Source organism: Stylophora pistillata, chromosome 5 (assembly GCF_964205215.1).
Source record: "Stylophora pistillata chromosome 5, jaStyPist1.2, whole genome shotgun sequence".
NCBI lineage: Eukaryota > Metazoa > Cnidaria > Anthozoa > Scleractinia > Pocilloporidae > Stylophora > Stylophora pistillata.
In genome coordinates, this window is record NC_142523.1 from 33,067,468 (window position 1) to 33,088,229 (window position 20,762).

The window sequence follows — 20,762 nt, forward strand, 5'->3', positions numbered from 1 at the left end:
AACGAACGACTGCTTAAAGAGTCGCCTGAAGACTGCCATATGTCGTTACAGTTTTCAGCACAGTTATTAAGCGATTTCACTCACTTACTTGCGATAAAAATCTTTTGTATTTGTCTCCTTTAAAACACGCCTTACCGAAGACCACAAAAGGCGTTCAAGTTACTAATTAAGTGGCATCAATTATCTACATTTTCGCATATTGACTTCACGCTTTCGAAGCGTTGCCACACACGGATTACTCGTTGGTTCATGTAGTTCTTCGTTTGTAATATACAAAGCAAGATCGTTAATATGAGCCACGCGACTCGTTCCCTATCAAGAACTTTTGTCCTTTTGGACAAAAGGTTAACTGCTGTACCAAGCAAAGCTGAGTTGGGAAGAATGGTGACTGCGGGAAAAGTAAGAGATATCTCATTTACCAAGAGCCAGGACTCAGATGCCATCGGCACCAACCTGACCGCCGCTTTTCCATTCCTGGCGGGGAAAGACTTATCAAGGTACGCATAGTTCTTCACAGTACTCTATTAAAAATGGTTTATAAATAGCAGTCGCATTAAGTAAAATACCGTGGGTTCGATTAAGAGTGAGCAGCTTTCTTGTGAACGACAAAAACGCGCAATGGGAATACCTCTCGTTTAGCAGGAACATAACAGCTTTCTCGGCTTAAATTATTACAATTGCTGCTTGCAGGATAACCAAGGCATAGGATGGTCAGCAAATTAGTGAGGAAAAGGCCTAAAACCGGTTGAAGAAACAACGCAGAATTTAAGATTTCCAAATCATTTATTTGACACCTTTAATGGAACAGAAGTTTACTAATAATAGATTGCAGCTAACTCGTCCCACAGTCGTCTTCTTGCGAGGCTCGAATGGTGAGATGGGTGGGACCCTTTGCTCACATTGCCCGTCATACCTAATCTTTGCTGATGTTGTATTTTAACACTGTACTAGTACCTCCGAAATGTAAAAAGAATTACTTTGACTCATTTAAATATCTCCTTGTGTCATCATTCCACTGTTATGCCACTCAAGTTATACTGACCGCTCAGACTGAATTTACAGTTTCTATCCCTTTTCTTTTCCTTACACAGTCTTGAAGTTATTAAATCTTATGCTCGTGGCCATGCCATGATGAAGGTAGCCGACGGCCTTCTCAGCGGTGCCCAGATCTTAGAGCACTTTGGCGGAAATCGAATGAAGAGAGTATTTTTGTACCTTCCTCCCGGTAGTTCTTTAACTGCTATTTACATAATTATTATAATAACTATGATCTATGAGCTACATGAAATGATTATGTCATACTTTGAATACTAATACAAAAGGCTGGACCATGCAAGGTTTTGTTATAAAACACACAAGTAAGTGACAATAGAACAAAAGTGAAAAAGTCAAAAAGCAAAAGAAAAATCAGCCATGAGTGAGTGTTTCTCCCTGCACTTCTTCACACGCTCCAGGCACTTCTTTTTGTAGTTCATGACCCAAGAAGGTTCTTTCGAGCCATTGATATTATTTGATCTGCGATAAAGTTTACATTTCATTTCTATAGAAAGTGGCTCATGACTTCAAGCAATTTTGTTGAGTACATTGCTCATAAAATTGTGATAGAAATTATGTATTTTCATAAGTTTCCCTCTTAAATAGCATATCTACTCCTTCAATTCCTTATCCTAGAGATATGCTTCTTTTAATAAGCCTTTTTCCCTTTGGCTTGCAAAAAATGCAAGCTGAACTGTGGCCTTGCAGCAGCCTGCGGGGTAATGGTGTAGAGTTTCCATCTTCACACAAGGAAAGCAAATTTTGATTCCTGCATTGAAGGCATGCCATATTCATCAATTAATAAGTATGGGGCCAAAGAATATCTTGAGTTTCAAACCAATGAAGCAATACCATACTGGAATAACTACTGAAATCTGACGTAAAAAAACACAATTATTATTTAGTAGCTATTTCTGATGTTGTTATTTCAATTCATCCACAGCCAATGCTTTTAATGCCAACATTCAAGCAAATACTGATTCAGCCTCTTCTAATGGATGTGAGTTGACTTAACATTCCATAAACATGCAAACAACAACCCAATGAAGCTAATTAATACAATACTGGAATAACTATTTGACATCTGACGTAAAAAAACACAATTATTACAGCTACCTCTGATATTGTTAGTTCGATTCATCCACAGCCAATGCTGTTAATTCCAACAGCCAAGCAAGAACCAGTTCAGCCTCTTCTAGTGGATGTGAGTTAACTTAACTTTCCATCTGACATAAAAAACACAATTATTATTCAATAGCTATTTCTGATGTTGTTATTTCAATTCATTCACAGCCAATGCTGTTCATTCCAACAACCAAACAAATACTAGTTCAGCCTCTTCTAGTGGATGTGAGTTCATTTAACACCCCATTAACATGCAAACAACAACCCAGTGAGGCTATTATTTTAATACAATATACCTGAATAACTATTGACATCTGACTTAAAGACCACAATTATTATAGTTACCTCTGATGTTATTACTTTATTTCATCCACAGCCAATGCTGTTTATTCCCACAGCCAAGCAAATACTAGTTCAGCCTCTTCTAGTGGATGTAAGTTAACTTAACATTCCATAAACATACAAATAACAACCCAATAAAGCTAATTAATACAATCCTGGTCAGGAATAGCTATTGACATATGACATAGAAAACACAATTATTACAACTACCTCTGATGTTATTGTTTTTATTCATCAACAGCCAATGCATTTCATTCAAACAGCCAAGCAAATACTAGTTCAGCCTCTTCTAGTGGATGTAAGTTGACTTACCGTAACATTCCATAACCACGCAAACAACTATGGACATCAATTGCTGAGGACCATTCCATTTAATAGACATGCACCCCTAATTAATCAGAAAAGTCACAATTTATACCCAAAGAAAACATATCAAAGGCCAACTGATGCCCCACCCCCTCAGAAATAACACAATATAACATTCTTAGCCCCTTTAAAGAAAGATCAATTTATATCCCAACCTTTCAGGAAATAATTATTATAAAGATAAAAGATGCCACCATAGCAACCCCACCACCCCCAACATTTTATTTTCTTTCATCCACAGCCCAAGAAAATCCCATTGATAATTGATGGAGGGTTAAAGCGGGTGTCTATTTACCATCTACTTTCATAAGCAGATAAGAGGGGTGGGGCCTGTAGAGTTCCCAGCTTTACAGGAAGAAAACTAGAATCACTTTTCCTAGATTTCAACGCCTGAATCATACAGCCATTGACTGCTATTATTGACCACTTACCTTTGATCTTAACATCCACAGCCAACATTGCAGCCTCTTCAACTGCCACTCTTGTGACTAAGGCAAGGTCTGGAAGGCCAATAATGACCCCAGCTGTGCCAAGCTTACATCTTCCTACAAGTACAAATGGATGTGAGTTAAACATTAAATAATGTTAGGGCAGTTGCAGGAAAACAAAAGCAACTAACCTCATTGACATAGGGTAAACAGACTTTTCGAGAACTGTTATGAGCTATTGCAGTTTGAGCATTTGACTCATTAGTCCAGTGTGAAATGTTGAAAAGTTGCTTAGATGAATTGATAAAATGAGAAATGACTTTGTTCTTCAATTAGTAAATTTGAAAACACAAACTAACAGAGTACAATTGAAGGAAAGGACACATTGAGTCCAAATCTGCATATTTAAAAGGCCACACTTAAGTCAGTTAAATTTTCTTACACCAGAATAGATTTTGGGAGGCAATGTGACCGGGCAAATTAATTCTTGGGCAATTGATGTATGATTCCATCCCCAGCTAAAAGTGTTTGCATAGTGGGGTGAAGTTCACTGGTAAAACAAAATTGAACAAAATTTTTCAATAACACACTATTTTAACATAAAAATTGCTTAGAAAAAATTAACCATTGATGGAACTCTCTCACAGGTGTGGTGGCCCCACGGCTGAGTGGATAAGTGTTCTAGATTTGAAATCTAGTGGTCCTTGGTTCCACTCCCCTAGCTATCTGGATTTGTTCTCTGTAGTTTGTGAGTTGAACCCCTTAACCCCATAGTGTAAATACTAAGCCAAATGGTCAGCCTCCTACCAGTTAGGATTCCTAATAGTTTATGCTTTACTTCTGAAATTTGTTTATTTATGTACAGCACAACAGCAAAACAATTCAAGCTCGAGAAGGCCTCTAATTACCCCAGCTATGTCCAGTGCATCACTACCTTCAACTGGATGTGAGTTAAATATAATAAAAAATGAACTATCAACACATTAACCAAAGATAAATACTTGAAGTAGTGTGAACAAGCTTTTTTTTCAACAAATAAATAAATCTAGCAATTTTTCAGGCCACCAGTTTGAGCATCAAGTAGATATTAGTCTCAAACTTGAGTATTTCATCCAGGAAAAATCATGTTATCTATTTATTTTTCTTGAAAGTTGTAACTTTTGTCATCTCCCCCACCTCCCAAAAGAAGTTCCAATAAGGAACCTTGTTGGGTTGGTTTAGAAAAAAAAAGGAGAAAAAAACTGGTTATGATGACCACAAGATAGAAATACATTTTAACCCAGCAGAGAAACATCAGCCTATAGAATATTACTGTCTAAAAGATCAGATATCATCAGTGTCAACAAAGTGTCCATTATTTCCTCACAATTCATCAAGACTTAGGGGAGGTGGGGCCCATAGAGTTTCAAGCTTTATGTCAAGAAATCCATTATTCCTTGATATCAACACCTGAATCAAGTGACTAATGACTCCTATCATAGACTACTTACCTCTGAAGTTATCACTTCAATCATCCATAGTCAATGCTGCATCCCCATCAATGGCAACTCTTGTAACCAATGCAAGTTCCAGACAGCCAACAGTGACTCCAGCTGTATCCAGCTTATCTCTACCAACAAATGGACGTGAGTTAAACATAGCAATGATTTCACAACAAATACTGAAAACCCCCAGAAAAATTTGAAGCAAGAAATTGTCAGTGGTCACTTGCAAAGGAAAAATCCAAAAGACAAAAGTAATGCTAATGTGTGAGTGGTGCAAGTTTTGCTTTACATATTTTCTCCCAAAAAAGTTAACAATTTTAGAACTGACTGGTAATAATTCTTAAATGCTGTTGTGTATTTAGAAAGGGATTTTTGTCTGACAATATGATTTTCAATCAACATAAATTTAGCATTCTTAAGTTACATTATTTTGCCTGAGGTGGTAAGATAATTATTGCAACAATTTTGTGCAAATTTTTCCACAGATGAAGAATTGCTACAGAGTCCTTTTAGAGACAATGGAGACACTAACATAATTATACCTTCTCCCCGAGGTAAGTGTGAAAATCAAATCAAAAAATCTGTTTATCACCAGAATGAGGTTAATTTTATTTTATTCCCCACCTGAATCTCCAACAAGAGGTGCCCAAGTAACAGTCAGGCTGTAACCACAATAATTTACAATGATGTTCCCTCACATTTTCATGCAAGTGCCCCAGCAACAGGCAAGGCAAAGGAGAACCAGACCTGCGGTAACTTGAACCACGACAAGGCCAACTAGTTGTAGCATGTCAGGTAATATTTATAAAGTAAGAGTAAGTTAATAACTACATCTTGGGAGTCAAAGGGATAAACATTATAAACTTGGCTTAGTGAAATGCATTGTTTGTGCAACTCCATGAATACAAAGGCAAGAAAATTATGTTTGCACAAATGCAAGTGAAATAAACTCTTGATCTAGTATACATTTCAATTCAAGGTAGAAGACTTGCTGTTCAGAATAGAAAAAAGAATGCCAGTTTTTAACAAAGTAAATGCATGTGGCGGAGACTGGTCCCAATGTGAGGACATCATTGTCACCTGCCTCTCACATATTTTTCAAAGCTCATTTGAAAATGGTCCAAAATCCTATGTTTGTGTCATGATTTACCCGAAAACAAAGTGACGAGTAAATTGAGTGGACAATTCAAATGTACCTCTGAGTGGCTCGAAAGCAGTGATATCATTGTTTCTCAGGGTTCCATGGCTCACCATTTTATGGAGATGGAATGCAAGGTATGATGATACTATTATGACTTTTGTTTGAATTCTTTTTCTCTTTTTATTTTTCTTTGTTTTCTTTGGGGGGGGAGGGTGTTTAAATTACTAAATATTTATTTCTTCTTCATCATTTATAGCCAAGATCTGTGGTTATATATAACATCCCAAAATCTCATTGTTTCAACAGTTGGAACAGTTAGAGAAGACCTCTCTTTACATGGTATAAGAGGTAAAGTAATTCAAGTGTAATCTGTGATTGTTTTAAAGACAAAAAGAAGATGAAGTTGCCCCAGAGAGCTGATTGAAGGATTATTATCAACAAAATGATGGAACTGTTCAAAACTGATCTTTTCAGCACATAATATGCACTTGATCAAATATCCATAACAGGAAAAAAGCATATGTGAAATTATATTTGCACTACACTCAAATATACAGATTAGATCCAAAGTGAAAAGTCAGGACATGTAAAAATGAAAGTGAAACTACGCACCAAATGATACACTGTACACAATTAAATTGAAGGATTATTATCTACAAAATGAAGGAAATGTTCACAACTGATCTTTCCAGCACATTGCATGCAACTGGGTCATATATTTATGAAAGGAAAAAAAGCACATGTGACAGCATATTCACACTACACTCAAATATACAAGCTAGATCCAAAGTGAAAAGTCAGGAGTCACATGTAAAAATACAACTGCAATTACATGCGAAATGATACAGTGTACACAGTTAAATTGCCTTAATGAAGTGAAACCAGTTTATTTGCAGAACTCTTTTCAGAGTGCAAAATATGTTGTAAACTAGAGCATGAGTTTGAGAACATGAACCTATCAACTGGGTATTTAACTTTGTATTTTCATTTTGTTTACAATGTGTGGTACTCATCCGATACAGTCTTACTTACTAAATGCAAATTGTTTTGGCATTGTTTTGAAGTTCACTTACACATAGATAATACTTTAATTTCTAAGTATGTTTAACATGCTTTATAATACATTTAATTAACACCTACTGCACCTCTCTTACAACCCTCAACCAGTTCTGTTTCCTTCTGGACACTTGATTAACAATTATTATTTACTTTTATTTTAGGGGCTCCCTGCAATGCTCCAAGCAGAACCAGTGAGGTTTGGAGGTGCGAGAACATGCTGGAGTTAGCTTGCAACAATGTTGAACTATCCATGCTGCCACTCCTGAGTCATTCTTTTGAAGAGGTGACTAAATGCAATTATTAAAAAGAATCTTGTACATTAATTATAGTCTATAATGCAATTGTGGTGATCTTAAAGTCCAATATTCAATTCTGATTTATTCAACATTAAATTTATACCAAATTCCTAATTTATCTCTGGAATAGAGCACTTAATTGGATTGTAAATTAATTCCTGTCAAATGACAAAAAACATTATGTTCATTTATTTTTTAACCATTTAAAAATTGACTAATCATTCCATTATATGTTTTTTTTGGGTATAGTTATGCTGGCAAGCACGAGAGGCTAGGCGCCCAATAGTAGCTGTCCTTCTGAACCCAAATGGCCAAAATGATCTAAGAGAGGACACGCTGAGGTACTGATAATCTGTACAAATAACATAAACCAGGCAGGCAGGCCTGTAACAGGCCAAGTGGTTAAAGAGAGTTTTACTAGGGCTGCTTACATTGACATTGATCACTAATGCATGAAAATGAAATTTTCCATTTGTTATTACTATTTTGGCAAGGGCTCTTCAAAGGATGATGGTGGCTGGTTCCATCAATGAGGCAGAATGGCTCTATTGGGGAGCTGAAACCTCATCAGAAGAGGGAAGGAAAGGTAGGGTCAAAGAGTTCATTATCTGTATAGTCAAAACCTAAGGCTTATCAATTCATTTCATTATGTTTATTAATTAGGTACAGTATTGCTAAAAGCTAATTAAGTTACCACTTCTGGCCTTTAACCAACTACACACAACTCTTAAATGTGAAACTGCTTAAAGTGTAGCTTAAAATTCACTTCTAAGTGATTAAATTAACAAAAAAAAAACTCAACTACCCATAAGTGGCAATATAACTCTAATTTCAAGATCACATTTTCTTTTCATGAAACAGTCCTTGCGCTATACGTACATGAAAGACTGAATGAGGACCAGATCATCTTGTTGGTGCCCTCTCCTCGTTAAAATCCAGTATTTGTCGAGCGCATACAAGGTAATAACCTGGTTAAGAGATTATTTCAGATCAGATATTTCATTAAATCACTTTTTTCAGTGGCTTTTAGGACAACTACATATTTGGTGATGATGAGCCAAAACTGCCATAAAAAATGAGTACAATGTGCAAATGCCTACGAATGCTCTGTTTTTTTTTTTTTCATTGTTAAGCAAATTTCATACTCTGTCTTCTACTATCATACATTTGTATAAGCCTTATTTTTGATGATTGCAGTTAAATTATGTCATGCAGCCTAGGAGAAGGAATGTCAAACTTATTTTCATGGGAATTAATTATGTCATGCAGCCTAGGAGCAGGAATGTCAAACTTATTTTCATGGGAGACTTTGCATAAAGTGAGTATCCAGAATAAAGTTGGTCTATAATTAAAACTCTCTTGAATCATTTTTAGCATCGGATGCAAACAACACTGGCCTCGGAAGTGTGTGTGAAAGGGTAACCATGATGATCCAATCACTTGTGTTGGAATGGTAATAATTTTGTTGTATAATAACTATTATTGAAATCTTACAGAGCAATGCACCACAAAACTGTTAGATACTTCACATTAACCATGTTACTCTGTTTACACAGGGAACAACTTGCCGTCTGGCGAGAACCAAGGACAGATGGGAAAAGAAAAGAAAATAAAAGGAAAGAAAATAAAAGGAAAGATGAAGGAGATGCAGCAGAGGTATAACCTTAAGGCACCATTTTCATGGAAAATTAAGTGAATACATCAGCTTAATTATTTTGTCACCTGTGTCAACCAATCAGGAAAGGAACTTAATTCAACTGAAATTCCAAAGGAGAGTACAAGAACTTAGAGGAGGGACAAATCACAACTTAGATTCAACTAGACATATTACAGGCTTTTGTGAGTCAAACTTTTGCAGCTGAATTACAATTATTACATCTTGAAAACACTTGGCTGAGGTTCAGTCAGATAAAAACCAGGTTTAATCAACAGCAAGGGTGATTTCACTGAGAACTACTTCCAGTTGGAATTTCCAGATGGAGGAGAGGAGTGTTAGTAGAAAAATCCTTTTACTAGTTTACATTATGAAATGTTTGAATTTTTTTCATTTTTGATAGGTCAGACAGAATAGGAAAGAAAGGGTGAAATCTCCTCCACCAGGCGAGGTGTACACCAAAATTATCCTCCACTGCACCGGTAACAAGAAAATTGGCAGGCAGTTTAGGCCAAATGCTTTTTTCCAGGTACATTGGAGTACTTATAATTATTTATACACCTGGAATGCCACAGTTTTGCACATATTACAACTGATTACAGTTGAAATTATTACCATTTGCAAGTTTTATTAATTCACTTGACTAAATTAGGCAATCCCCTAAGCAAGGTCTCAATAAGGGGCAAAAGCAGATGTTCACTTATACACTCATGGATTTTCCTTATGGCTGGGTCATGATCCTGACTGCATTGAACTCTGACAAAAGCCACTGCCATAACAGTACCACGGTGACCACAATTCCAGCTGTTACTCAGCATGTAAATGATACAAATATTTTGTCTATGTAACTATGCAGGAAGTCTACGACTGGGCAGGATCTCATGATGACCTGCCAGGACACTTCATAATAAGGAGAAGGCAGCAAGTGGTGCGCCACAGTGATCGGCTACCGAGGCACAAGATCCTGGATGTTGTAGAAGGAGTGAGTGCTTCCTTAAAGTAGGAACAAATAAACAACATTTACTTTAACGTCAGCTTTCCATTACTTTCATGTCAAGACTGCAGCTACCTCTTCACTCATTCTTTGACTATAAAGTAAACTCTCTTTTTCTCTTGAAATTTATCACAGGAAGAAGAGCAGATAACTTCATCACTGCAATCGCAGGTAGGGAATGTAAGGTTCATGTAACTTGTGCAGTCTCTAAATAGCACAATTGGTTTAATTAGAGAATTGGCTAAACAAGGGGCATGACTTTCTTAACTTAACTTGTCCAAGTGCAGTGTTGTCATCTAGTGTACCATTTTGTTGCTTATTTTTAAAAAGTATGTTTAAAGGAACTAAATTTTGATTATATCAGAATTGGCACAAAGAAAGTAAATTTGTCATTACAATAGTTTCCAATGACACTGAACATAACCATCTAACAAAAACGAAACTTAAAACACTTCGGCAAGTTCCTCTCCAACAGAGCAGAGCTCAAAGAGTGTATGGCAATGTCTACTGGAGCTAACAGCTCAAGCATAATTTCCATTTCTCTTAATGGATCCTTGGTAGAAAGAGCCAACCCTATGCTGTCCCTAAGCAACTCCTCCTTTCTCCCATGATTTGGCAAAATAATGCATTCCTTTTAATGTAAACGAAATATTTATAGTGTACAAAGTGTTTTCAAATTGTAAATTGAATTAATGAAGGGTGGTGTGATGCTCAAAGGAACAATGTTTATTTTAATTATGATATTTACACAAAACTCCTTTGAGCACCACACTTCCCTTCCCTTATTTGACTTGCAGGTGTCCTTCCGAGGGAATTTTCCAGCAGAAAATGACAACCTCTCTGTCACTTTAGTAGGTAAGAAAAACTTGATTTTTATTAACCTATCAAAGAAATAACATTCTTTGTCCAACAACGAAAATGCATCCAGAAAGATTACCATCCCCTGGTAATACATGGTTCATGATATCGCAGAGGCCCAATAAATATTATTTTGTTTGAATACTCGCGAAATCAGGGTTTCAGCTAAACATAAATATTGTGAACAACAAACACAGAGAACCAAGTAACTCAATATTTTGTGTATGATCATAGATGTAAGCCAAGCTGTGGGAGATGTGGAGAGAAAAGAAGGGGCTAAGGGAGGAGATGAAGAAGAAAAGCAGGAAAAAAAAAAGGAAGAGGATAAAGGAGTAAGTAACAAAGAAGAAACTATGGACAATGGAGATAAAGGAGGGAATGGAGGAATACCAGCTGGAGCAGTAGAAAAAGAACATGAAGAGGAAATGCAAGAAGGAGAGATGGAAATTGAAGGAAAACATGGAGGTACAAAGAAAAGAAGGAGGGACAGGAGGACAACAGCCAAAAGAAAAAAGGCAAAAAAGGAGCCTGCAACATAAGAGAAATTTGGTGAGATTATGAGTACACAGAGTGTAAAAGTGTAATACAGATAACTGCTGAAGCACTTAAAACAAATTTAAACTCTTAATGTGATGTGTGCGACAGTAAAAAGCTTCCTATCAAAAGTCTGTCTAGGAAACACGAGAACAGCAAAAATGGATTAGGTACATAGGCTAGTAAAAGTCGGTTTTTATCCCTGAAATCAAACATGCTAACAACAGAATTACAATTACTATAATTTGTGGAAAATGTTATGATTTGCAAATATTTATATTGATTTTTTTTTTTGAAGGATTGTGATGGCACCTGGAAGTGAGAACAATAAAAATGGCAGACTCGATATTACTAACATTTATTATTTACAACCTCAACTTGTCAACTTGTTAATGTCATTAACAGGTCATAAAATGTTCAGTTCAGTTAAAAAAAGTGAACTACCACATTTTTATTATGTCTAACTGTACCGCCAAAAAACAGCTAAAAAGAAGTGTGGCTGTTTTGTTTTGTTTTGAGTACAAACCATCACTGAAAAGCCAAATTAAAAAATGCTAGAAATAGTTATTAAGAAGACCTGCCTTTGCTATGCCTTAATCACTAAAAATATGAAAATACTGAAATTCATTGGTTACAGTACAAACTGCTACAAAATACCATTTGTCATCCTTGCTAGAAAAGCTTGTTAGTTTACTTGTTTGTTTGTTTTGATTGTTTTATGAAAAGATTTTGGTCTTACCACCTTCATGGCTTATTTATCAAACTAATATAACTTACAACCGAATGTTAGTGTTCACCTTCATGGCTTATTTATAAAAATAATACAACTTACAACCGAATATTAGTGTTCACCATATATGCTTAAAACCTAGCCTGATATAGTTCTCATAAAGTATTTTTCTAATCTGCATTAGCTACCGCTATTTAGGTAATAAAGAACATGGTTTCTCTATCAATCTCAACTCAATGCAGACATTTCTTTTCAGACTTTTTTGGCCATATTCTCCAAAACACTTTAATGTTACATAGGATTTGTGTTCCTTTTCCTAGCTACAAATGACCAATTAAAACAGAAACACTGAAGTGTATTGAGCTTCTACAATAAAAATAGATTGTTTGTATTGTTGCATGCTGTTATATATACTTTTTTGTGTGGTTAACTCAGGATTGGAAAAATTGAGGGAAACAGTTTCTTGTTACAGTACTGAGATTAAAAATAACCGAGAAATGTTCACTCCGGGATTGAGCTTAAGTTCGAAACTGAACAAAACGTTATTAAAAACTATGAACCAGCGAGTAGCAACACCCTCCCCTAAAACAATGTAGTAGAAAGAGCCAGTGCTCACCTTAGTGTCCTTCCCTTCATCTCCTTAGCAGAATGAAATCATTATTTGCTCCTGTTGTGTTTTCTCTTTCGAATTCCACCGAAAACATACTTCTACAAAGTCCCAAATTAACGAACTAAACTCAATAAGTTTGCCAGAATCATGGCCATTCTCGCTCGTCCCATGCTCCCTCCCAAGTCTTGGTACCAGATTACCTCTCAATTGCTGAAAGAAGATTAAACTGAGCTCGATACCAAACCGAGCTCGATCAGAAATCGAGCTCGATATGAAACCAACCGAGGACGATAGAAATCGAGGCAAACCGAGCTCGATAAGAAACCGAGCTCGATTAGAACAGATTGAGTTTGTCGAGCTCGTCTTTTTGATCGAGCACGATATAGTTGGATCGAGCTCGAATAGAATTGACCGCATTTCGAGCTCGTTGATCCGAGGTTGGTTTGAACTGGTACTCGAATCGCTATTCGAGTACGGTGAACATACACCGAGCTCGGTTGCCCAGATACCAAATGTGATCCAAAACCTCGATACCAACGGTGTTTACTTCATAAGTTTTTTAAGGAGATTCAGACACAGGATTCATAGAGAGGATATGAAGTAAGAGTGGAGAATATTGAAAATCAATTTTCCCATGCTTCCGTTTTTGTTTAGGCGATTCTCTTCCCCAAATATCAGGACGCCCTTTTTTTCGCTTGCGCGCGTTCCTGCTTTTTCTGCAACAACCTGCATTGAGATATTATTGAACTTTTACTGTAAATCTTTAAGGGGTAAATAAAGAACGGAAAACTTAGACATGCATATGAAGCAGTAAAAAAAACTGGATATCGCCGCACCCTTTTTCCTACTCACAACAGCGTCATCTATCGATACAACAACATTAAATCGCACTCTAGTTTTAAAATGCTACTACTTTTGCTCCTTCAATTACGATTGAATCACCAATCTCTTAAACTTTCAATCACATTTTATTTTTGAACACTCTGAATTGTTCGGCGTTAAACACTTCCAAAATAAAGGCAAACCATCACCACAGTGACTTTTGTAGGTGCTTTGAAAACGTCATTTTGCTCTCTGAATCCAACAAAGGCTTTGCCTCTATCCATGAAAATGAATAAACTATCTTTTTTCCCCTTTATTATAATAGTCACCTACGGCAAAAAACGCATTGCAGCTAGATGATGCGTGTAGTAAAGCCCTTATCATCCCGTCAAAAAAGTGTTACAAGAGAAATCAACATCGGGGAATTCGAAAAGATCTGTTTTAAAAGTGAGTTAAAATTCAAGGTAAAGTGGCACATTTTAAAAGTGCGTCTTTTCGTCAGAAAATCTTTCTGGACCAGTGTGGTCAATAGACCTAACCTATGAAACACTTTTCAACATAGTCATGGACAGAGCTTAATTGTTTATCTAACTTTCTCTCAAAACCTGAAAGTAAAACCAGTAGCTTATTTACAAAACCGGATTTTGAACTAGATACTGATTGGCTAAAACGGCCAAAAAGGCTGCATTGATTTCTGAGGGGCTCCCGTTCTTCCCTCCTTATCCTCCAGCGTGTTGACTGGTCCAGTTTTAAAATTTTCCAGCAGGATTCGATTTCTTGGGTGTCAACCCCATAGTGACTGAGTCAACGAAGTTAAGTCGGTGGACAATCATTTGATGTGCAGTTATGTTGTTAATTCTTTGGTCCATCTGCCGGAAGGAGGGCCAGTAATCCGAGTGCACTTCGGATCTAGGGCGGTGGCCATATCTCGTCTTTCCACTATCTGGAAGTGGTCTTATGCAGGTGAATTTTGTATCGTAACAATTCTAAAAACCCATGTCTCCCTTCGTGCACGTCTTCCCCTATTGTACTGAAATATTGAAAATAGTAGATATATTTGACATGGATTTTGTGCCATCAATATCTTTATTTAGGCGTTATCCTAGCTATGCATATATGTGTAATTTATCATTCGCCTGTATGAAATAATTTTGATGTTAAAGCGCCCTGAGTACTTTTTGTTGTCACATTTCCACCTTCTTCAGCTTGCGAACCACATGTCCCAGAATATCAAGGAACAATGAGATTATGAAAATATTTACATTTAAAAATCTTTAGACAATGTCTGCTCTAGTATATACTATGTCAGTGATTCTTTTTTCACTCTTTTATTCCAGTAACGGTTATCATAGTTTTTGTGTGCCAATAATGGGTGAGTTGCTCGGAGGTGCATAGCAAAGGATGCTCGGATTTTGAGTGCAGGCCGATCAGAGCGATCTTATGACGCTATTTACTGTTTCAGTATATACTTGAGAAAATAGAGATTTCAACCTTTGATAAGTGGTTGAACTCGCTCTCGTTGCATTTTACCACGTTACCAGGTCCACCAAAGCGTGCGACTGGCCTTTCCTAAAGGTGTTTCGAGCAGCCATCCTGTAAGGGTCTACCAATCTTGCTGTTCAAGCATGCATTTAAATCAGAGAAGAAATAAACCATGAACTTCCTCTCTTTCCCAGGTCCACCAAGGGGCAGAATTGGCCTATCCTAAAGGAATCTCGAGCAGTCATCCTGTAAGGGTCTACTAATCTTGGTGTTCAAGCATGTATTCAAATCCAGGAAAGCCTGGAAATTCGTTGCTGGGAATCCTAAGCAGAGAAGAAATAAACCTCGTGCAGGGGCTTACCAAGTGGCACTCTGGGTAACTCCTCGAAAAACTGTTTGATCTCACACCTCTTTTCTTGCATCTTCTGCAACGCCTGTACAGCATTCAAAAGGAAAGACCCTTTAACGGTTTTGAACAAATTAAGATGGCCGGCTTAAACTTTGTGCATAAGCATTCTTTTCCCCTGAACATATAGACGCGTATAAGATACGACTTTTATGGTGGATTCTCTTGCTTCGAGAATTTTTGAATTAACATAAAGGAGGCCTTCCACATCGAATGGGAAAAGTGCAGTCTACAACAGCACCTGAGTACGTCGATAATTATTATTGTAATCCACAATACTTTTAGTGTTGTTTTGAGTTTTTTTTTAGTTTTTATTTATCGCGTAGGCGTCAATCCAATTTGTGCTACGAACAGCGAGCAGACGCACGTAAAATTTGTTACTATATAAGATGATAGAGATAGATTAAAGGACGTTTGTGCCAATGCACGCACACGATGAAAGAAGGACTAAAGCGCCCTTTCCCCGTTATTGTTTTTCAATTAATACAAAGTACATTTACGTCAGCCCCCGCGCGTTAAGATGGTCGCTGCGTTAAAAAAAAAAAAAAAAATCCAACGAAATGAGGTTTATCTATAATTGACGGTGCCCACTAACAAGGAGACGTTGCAATATTTGTGTGCACGAACTAAAAACAATTCATTACCATTGAAATGGAAATGCGACTTTTGGGCATATGCTCAATTCTTTAATTAGAAGCGGAAAGGAATTGTACAAAATAATTTCTTTATTATCTCGTGCTGCAAAAAATTGATACCCTCGTTCGCAATTTAAAGCCTGGCATCTTTGGAGAACGCTTTCAGTTTAATCTCTTAAATAGGCCGAGGTGATTACCGAATTAGTCCCTTTTTAAGTTTGGGTTGAATGTTTCATGGAATCTGCAAAAAATTAACTTCGTGTTGTTGCAACAGTGTTCGGCAACCGACCTACCGGCGTTGAGGTTGAACTCGCCAAAAAAAAATTCATAAATGAATAATAGTAATGATATTAAAAAGATGCACCAAATAGTGGAGTGTTCCTATTGGGTGATGGTTCGAAAGTTTAAAGAATAAAATTATGGCCAATTCACGGCTGGCGGTTTTTTTTCTCCTTACGCCGGTTACCATAAATATTTTTACTATTAACGTTTTTTTTACGACTACTGTTTAAAAGCTTTATCGTGGGGCCCTGCTCTAAAGCTGCATACTGACGTAAGGACTTACCATTTTCTTCTTCTCCTTGTTGGAGTCTACTCAGCTAGCAATAGCGAATAACGATCTAAATTTCAATGATTCTGTGACTTTCTTCAGTTTCCTAATTGACTATTTCGCACTTATGCAAATTACCTCTTTTTCACACGGTTGTTTAGAACAAAATGAATAGAACCTCTTTAGCTGACCGTAAATCATTGCTAAGCACAAGCTAAAACAGCCTATTATTTCAACTTGCGACTTCCTCATTACTGCCTCGCGTAAGGTAAGTTTGATTATTTTTCATCTTCTGTTATAATGGCGAAGTGTGTTTGCCGTTGTCACAACAGAAAACAGGACAGTTTGTAATTACAGTTATTACAACGACTACTAAAAATTTAGGTTTTGTTCATAAAAACGTTGGGTTGTTATGTACTTTCATTTAGGACGGAATATATTATTTGTATGTGGTGAAAATATTATCTGCGTTTGCATGTCCTATAACTCCCCTGTTCCCGCGCTTTTTTGATCTTACATTCTGCTGTTGCCTATCAAAAATGGACGCCCGTAATAAAAACGTTATTATTTAAACGCTGGTAAATTTACTAGTTGACGAAAGAAACAGACCTGACTTCGAACATACCTGAAGGGAAAACATACCCTATTGATAGGGGTAGGAAACGTCTTAACTGACTGACGTGACTGACAAACTGGCTACCATGAAAACTACCAAAGCTAGCTTTTTGTATTTCTAAAGGTAGAAAATTTACACGATCAAATCTGTTGAACTCACCGATCATTTTTTTTCTTAATTAACGACAAGTTGTGAAGAAAAAAAGTGTTTGTTTCTTGAGTCACAACAATTGACGATACCCTCACGGCTCCCAAACAACAACAACGCTCAGTAAATTAAGGCATTTCTTGTAATATCAGCATGGATACGGAACGACTTAACTGACAAACCTGACTGGCAAACTAGCTACTGTAAAAAATTCGCGGCCCGTATATCTGACGGAAGAGAACTTATTTGTTCAAATCGGTTGATCTCACTAACCTTCTTTCCTAATTAAAAAAGATTTGTAAAGAAACAAAGTCATTGTTTATCGATTCACTGCAATTATCATTTATCCTACGGCCCTCAAAATACAATAACGCACAATAGATTAAGGCGTTCTTTTGTAACATCCGTTTACAGGTTTTTCAACTCTGATACACTAATATGGGAAAGTAAACTGAGACTACCGAATGTGTACTTATATTCTGTCCAATGCTAGAGACGACACGCTTCGGAAGAAATAAAGGAGAAATCGCAACAATAAGTCTTCCTTTGTGCTGCCCACTAGTCTCCTTTGAGAAAAAAACTACTTTTAATTCATGTTATGCAAGGCAAGGTTTTTATTTTTTCGCTTTTTTTTTATTATAGCCATATCGTTTCTCCCCCACCCTAGCATCAGCACTGCACTGATGAGGCCCAGAAGGCCGAAACGGTACTTTCTGCAGTTAGTTATATATATTGTTTTATTTTGTTTTTTAACAAATTCAAATTCGTGTCAGACTGGGGTGGTGCGACGCTACGTGTCGGCTTTTATTCGGTGTGGGATGCCTTTCATTCTGTTACCAAACCGGTTATAGCGTTTGCGACAGTGGGACCAGGGTAGTCAGAGAACAAGGAAAAATGAATTTATCAAATTATTTATTATCACGTGAAACACAGTGCAGCAAACGAACAAATCTAGCTTACTCATACTGAACAGAGGTAAATTGACAATTCTGTTTCCCATTTATCTTGAAAAAAAAAAAACAATTTGACTAAAAAACCTAACCTTTTTTTATATCGCCTAAAAAAGATTTACTATCAGAGCACCACTCTCTACATTTGTCCTCGTAGCCATCTTTCCTTCCATAACGTCATTATCGAGAACATTTTTCTTCAAGTGTACTTCTGTTTCCCACAGGCATTTTTCCAAATGTACACAACTTAACTAAACTGGTGGCTGACTGGAAAACTCAAGTTATTTAGCTTCCAGACTCTCTATTTTCTAAATTCGTCACTTGTTACTAACCCTAAAAAACAACAAAGTTTTGACATCAAAACAACTGCGTCAAGTGATCTTTTCCAATTAGTAATGTTACAGATAAGAGCTAAGAGAGGTATTACATACAGCGAAAAAAGCGGAAGATCTCCATGAAGAAGCACTTAAACTTTTTTCCATTCAAAGTTATTTCTTAAATTTCATTGTTAGTTTGTTCTATGCTTATCACATCGCCTACGATCCTTTTTGTTCTAGTGCATAAACGACTTCCATTTTTTGCGTTATCATTTGCGACCTTGTTAACTCTCCTAGTTAATAAATGGAAATCTACTTGTCTTCTTTTAAAAGATAATATGTCAAGACAAACTTGACAATCATAACGTCTTCTCGGTCCACGTGATCCAGTTCACAGAGCGGGATATTTGCTGCTACTCCCCCCTCTCTTATCTCCCTCGCTGAGAAAGGGAAAACCTTCTCCTCGCGGGAATCAGGCATCAGTACTATTCTGTTGATATGAAGCATAAAGTCATTACTGTGGAGAATCATGATAAGGTTTATTTTATTTTTGACAGTTTTCAGGTTCGGAGACATGGTTTTAGATTTCCTCACTCCTATATGGAAAATTAACGATATTGATAGTTGTCGTAAAATACGTCACCTATATGCAAGTACTTTGGCTTATCAGCAACGATCATTTATCCTCTGCACAGCGTTCCAGATTCAAGAGTGAGAATCTATCCTTTATGATAAAGATGAGTCCCTCACCTCGTTCCTACTACCACTGCCGTCACTGCGGACACCAGCTCCAAGGAGAGTCCCGCAAATCGCAGATGCGCCCTCCACCGGTTCCCATTCCAGCACCTGTACTCAGTGCTGAATAGGTGCGGCCCCTTGACGTCACTCCATTTCTCTCCCTTCCAGCGGAAGGAGAACACTCCTCTTTCTTCCAAAATCCATTTTGGTTTGGCTCTCTGAAATGAAACCGAATGTTCAGTTCATGTTAATATGATATCTTTTCTCATTATTTTTAAAATTCAAGCATCTCACCTGGAAATGCATCAGGCCCCGCAGACGCTGGACCTCTCCTTCCTGCAGAACACTGTGGGTTGCGGCTGCATTTTTCGAGTGCTGTGACATGTTCTTCTGTTTTATTATAGCAGTGCAGCCAGTCACCGCACAGGGAACCGCTCTTTCTGGGCACTCGCTTAAATGCAGTGTTAAGTGGAGTCTGCAAAAGAATCAAAATTAGGGGGAGCTGGCTGGCTAGTGCAACTTTTGGATATTTTATTGGCCTTAAATAATAATATAGATAATATAGATCAATTTCTATAGCGCATTTCCATGTAAATACTCTAATGCGCTTTACAACACTGTGCGGGGGACTTTTCGAGACTGCCGGCGGCAGTTTACAATTAATAAAGGAGAAATTTTTACAGATGCCCCCTCCCCCCCTTCCCAGTAAACAGGCCAGACCACATCACAGTAATCTCGTGATGTGGGTTCTTTAACGTCCCTTGCCGAAATTAACTAATTGATAGGTGCAGGAGACGGGACCTCCGGCTTTACGTCCTATCCGAGAAGACGAAGCAATGTGAGTGAAGCGTCTTGCTTAAGGACACAACGTCAAGCCCCAGCCAGGACTTGAACCCGGGCCATCTGACCTAGAGTCCAGCGCACTGACCACTGAGCATAAATACCTGTTAATAGCCGAGTTTGAGATCCTTACTGTAAGTTACAGACTTTTTCCGCTTGGATTTAACTTGGAAACGAGGTTAAATTCATTATGATCTCTCTCAATTAATACATGCGCTGTGATTGGTCAATTTTGTGGACCGCATCAACCTTATCCCCAGGGCCTCTTCCCTTAGTTGAAGGTGGGGTGGAAAAGGGAAAAGGCCCTGGGAACGAGGTTGGGGTCGTATTCCATGGCCTGCCAACTTAAGTCAGGGAGTAGGAACCGAAAACTGGGAGTTTCGTTCAACCATCACAACAGAAAATATTTGACACCTGATTCTTGTAGAGAAAGACCTCATGATCAAAGCCAGGTAGTTTGGAAAGTTGAATTGTGGTATACGTTTCGAGTTAAGGGGATGTTTTCTTGTCCAGCTCACGGATCAGCATGGAAACGAGGCTACACACTCGAACGTAGTTTACATCGCTATTTCTTCGTAAAAATCAACGATTTCAACCACTTAA

General features: G+C 37.4%; 4 protein-coding genes, 1 long non-coding RNA gene and 1 other non-coding gene across 11 annotated transcripts in view; 4 read left to right on the plus strand and 2 right to left on the minus strand.

Moving 5' to 3' along the window:
* LOC111329894 (uncharacterized) overlaps window positions 1-838 on the minus strand; it is a 4,569-nt gene extending 3,731 nt beyond the window's left edge. The window contains exon 1 of the transcript XR_016001420.1: window positions 1-838. This exon is cut by the window's left edge and continues 864 nt beyond it. This is a non-coding gene — a transcript (uncharacterized LOC111329894).
* A 1,068-nt stretch (window positions 839-1,906) lies between these two features.
* LOC111329873 (uncharacterized) lies at window positions 1,907-5,627 on the plus strand. Of its 3 annotated transcripts, XM_022934632.2 has the most exons (7): window positions 1,907-2,035; window positions 2,183-2,239; window positions 2,329-2,385; window positions 2,537-2,593; window positions 2,744-2,800; window positions 3,321-3,431; window positions 4,162-4,191. In XM_022934632.2, the coding sequence occupies exons 1-6, from the start codon at window positions 1,982-1,984 to the stop codon at window positions 3,354-3,356; spliced, it is 318 nt and encodes a 105-aa protein (XP_022790367.2). In that variant the 5' UTR covers window positions 1,907-1,981; the 3' UTR covers window positions 3,357-3,431; window positions 4,162-4,191. The 3 variants fall into 3 exon arrangements, with proteins under 3 accessions (XP_022790367.2, XP_088616673.1, XP_088616672.1); XM_088760547.1 differs by lacking the exons at window positions 1,907-2,035; window positions 2,183-2,239; window positions 2,329-2,385; window positions 2,537-2,593; window positions 2,744-2,800 and adding exons at window positions 4,817-4,921; window positions 5,266-5,334; window positions 5,492-5,627 and having other exon boundaries at window positions 3,327-3,431; window positions 4,162-4,242; XM_088760546.1 differs by lacking the exons at window positions 1,907-2,035; window positions 2,183-2,239; window positions 2,329-2,385; window positions 2,537-2,593; window positions 2,744-2,800 and adding exons at window positions 4,817-4,921; window positions 5,266-5,408 and having other exon boundaries at window positions 3,327-3,431; window positions 4,162-4,242.
* On the plus strand, window positions 5,474-8,236 carry LOC148731549 (uncharacterized). The gene is made up of 7 exons (XM_088760544.1): window positions 5,474-5,575; window positions 6,017-6,055; window positions 6,228-6,269; window positions 7,142-7,263; window positions 7,526-7,617; window positions 7,771-7,862; window positions 8,138-8,236. Exons 1-7 carry the CDS (start codon window positions 5,569-5,571, stop codon window positions 8,206-8,208), a joined length of 465 nt encoding a protein of 154 aa, XP_088616670.1. The 5' UTR covers window positions 5,474-5,568; the 3' UTR covers window positions 8,209-8,236.
* On the plus strand, window positions 8,138-12,442 carry LOC148731550 (uncharacterized). 4 transcript variants are annotated; one of them, XM_088760535.1, is made up of 9 exons: window positions 8,138-8,236; window positions 8,651-8,729; window positions 8,833-8,932; window positions 9,334-9,459; window positions 9,787-9,912; window positions 10,060-10,095; window positions 10,722-10,779; window positions 11,017-11,331; window positions 11,615-12,442. In XM_088760535.1, exons 2-8 carry the CDS (start codon window positions 8,701-8,703, stop codon window positions 11,319-11,321), a joined length of 780 nt encoding a protein of 259 aa, XP_088616661.1. In that variant the 5' UTR covers window positions 8,138-8,236; window positions 8,651-8,700; the 3' UTR covers window positions 11,322-11,331; window positions 11,615-12,442. The 4 variants fall into 4 exon arrangements, with proteins under 4 accessions (XP_088616661.1, XP_088616659.1, XP_088616660.1 ...); XM_088760533.1 differs by having other exon boundaries at window positions 8,208-8,236; window positions 8,474-8,932; XM_088760534.1 differs by lacking the exon at window positions 8,138-8,236 and having other exon boundaries at window positions 8,419-8,729.
* A 988-nt stretch (window positions 12,443-13,430) lies between these two features.
* On the plus strand, window positions 13,431-15,810 carry LOC148731551 (uncharacterized). The gene is made up of 2 exons (XR_016001434.1): window positions 13,431-14,441; window positions 15,155-15,810. It is a non-coding gene; the product is annotated as an uncharacterized LOC148731551 (long non-coding RNA).
* Window positions 15,811-18,209: 2,399 nt separating this feature from the next.
* Window positions 18,210-19,776, minus strand: LOC148731552 (uncharacterized). The gene is made up of 3 exons (XM_088760543.1): window positions 19,614-19,776; window positions 19,332-19,537; window positions 18,210-19,071 (listed from the first exon to the last, which is right to left on the minus strand). The coding sequence occupies exons 1-3, from the start codon at window positions 19,701-19,703 to the stop codon at window positions 18,894-18,896; spliced, it is 474 nt and encodes a 157-aa protein (XP_088616669.1). The 5' UTR covers window positions 19,704-19,776; the 3' UTR covers window positions 18,210-18,893.
* Between the last annotated feature and the right edge of the window lie 986 nt (window positions 19,777-20,762).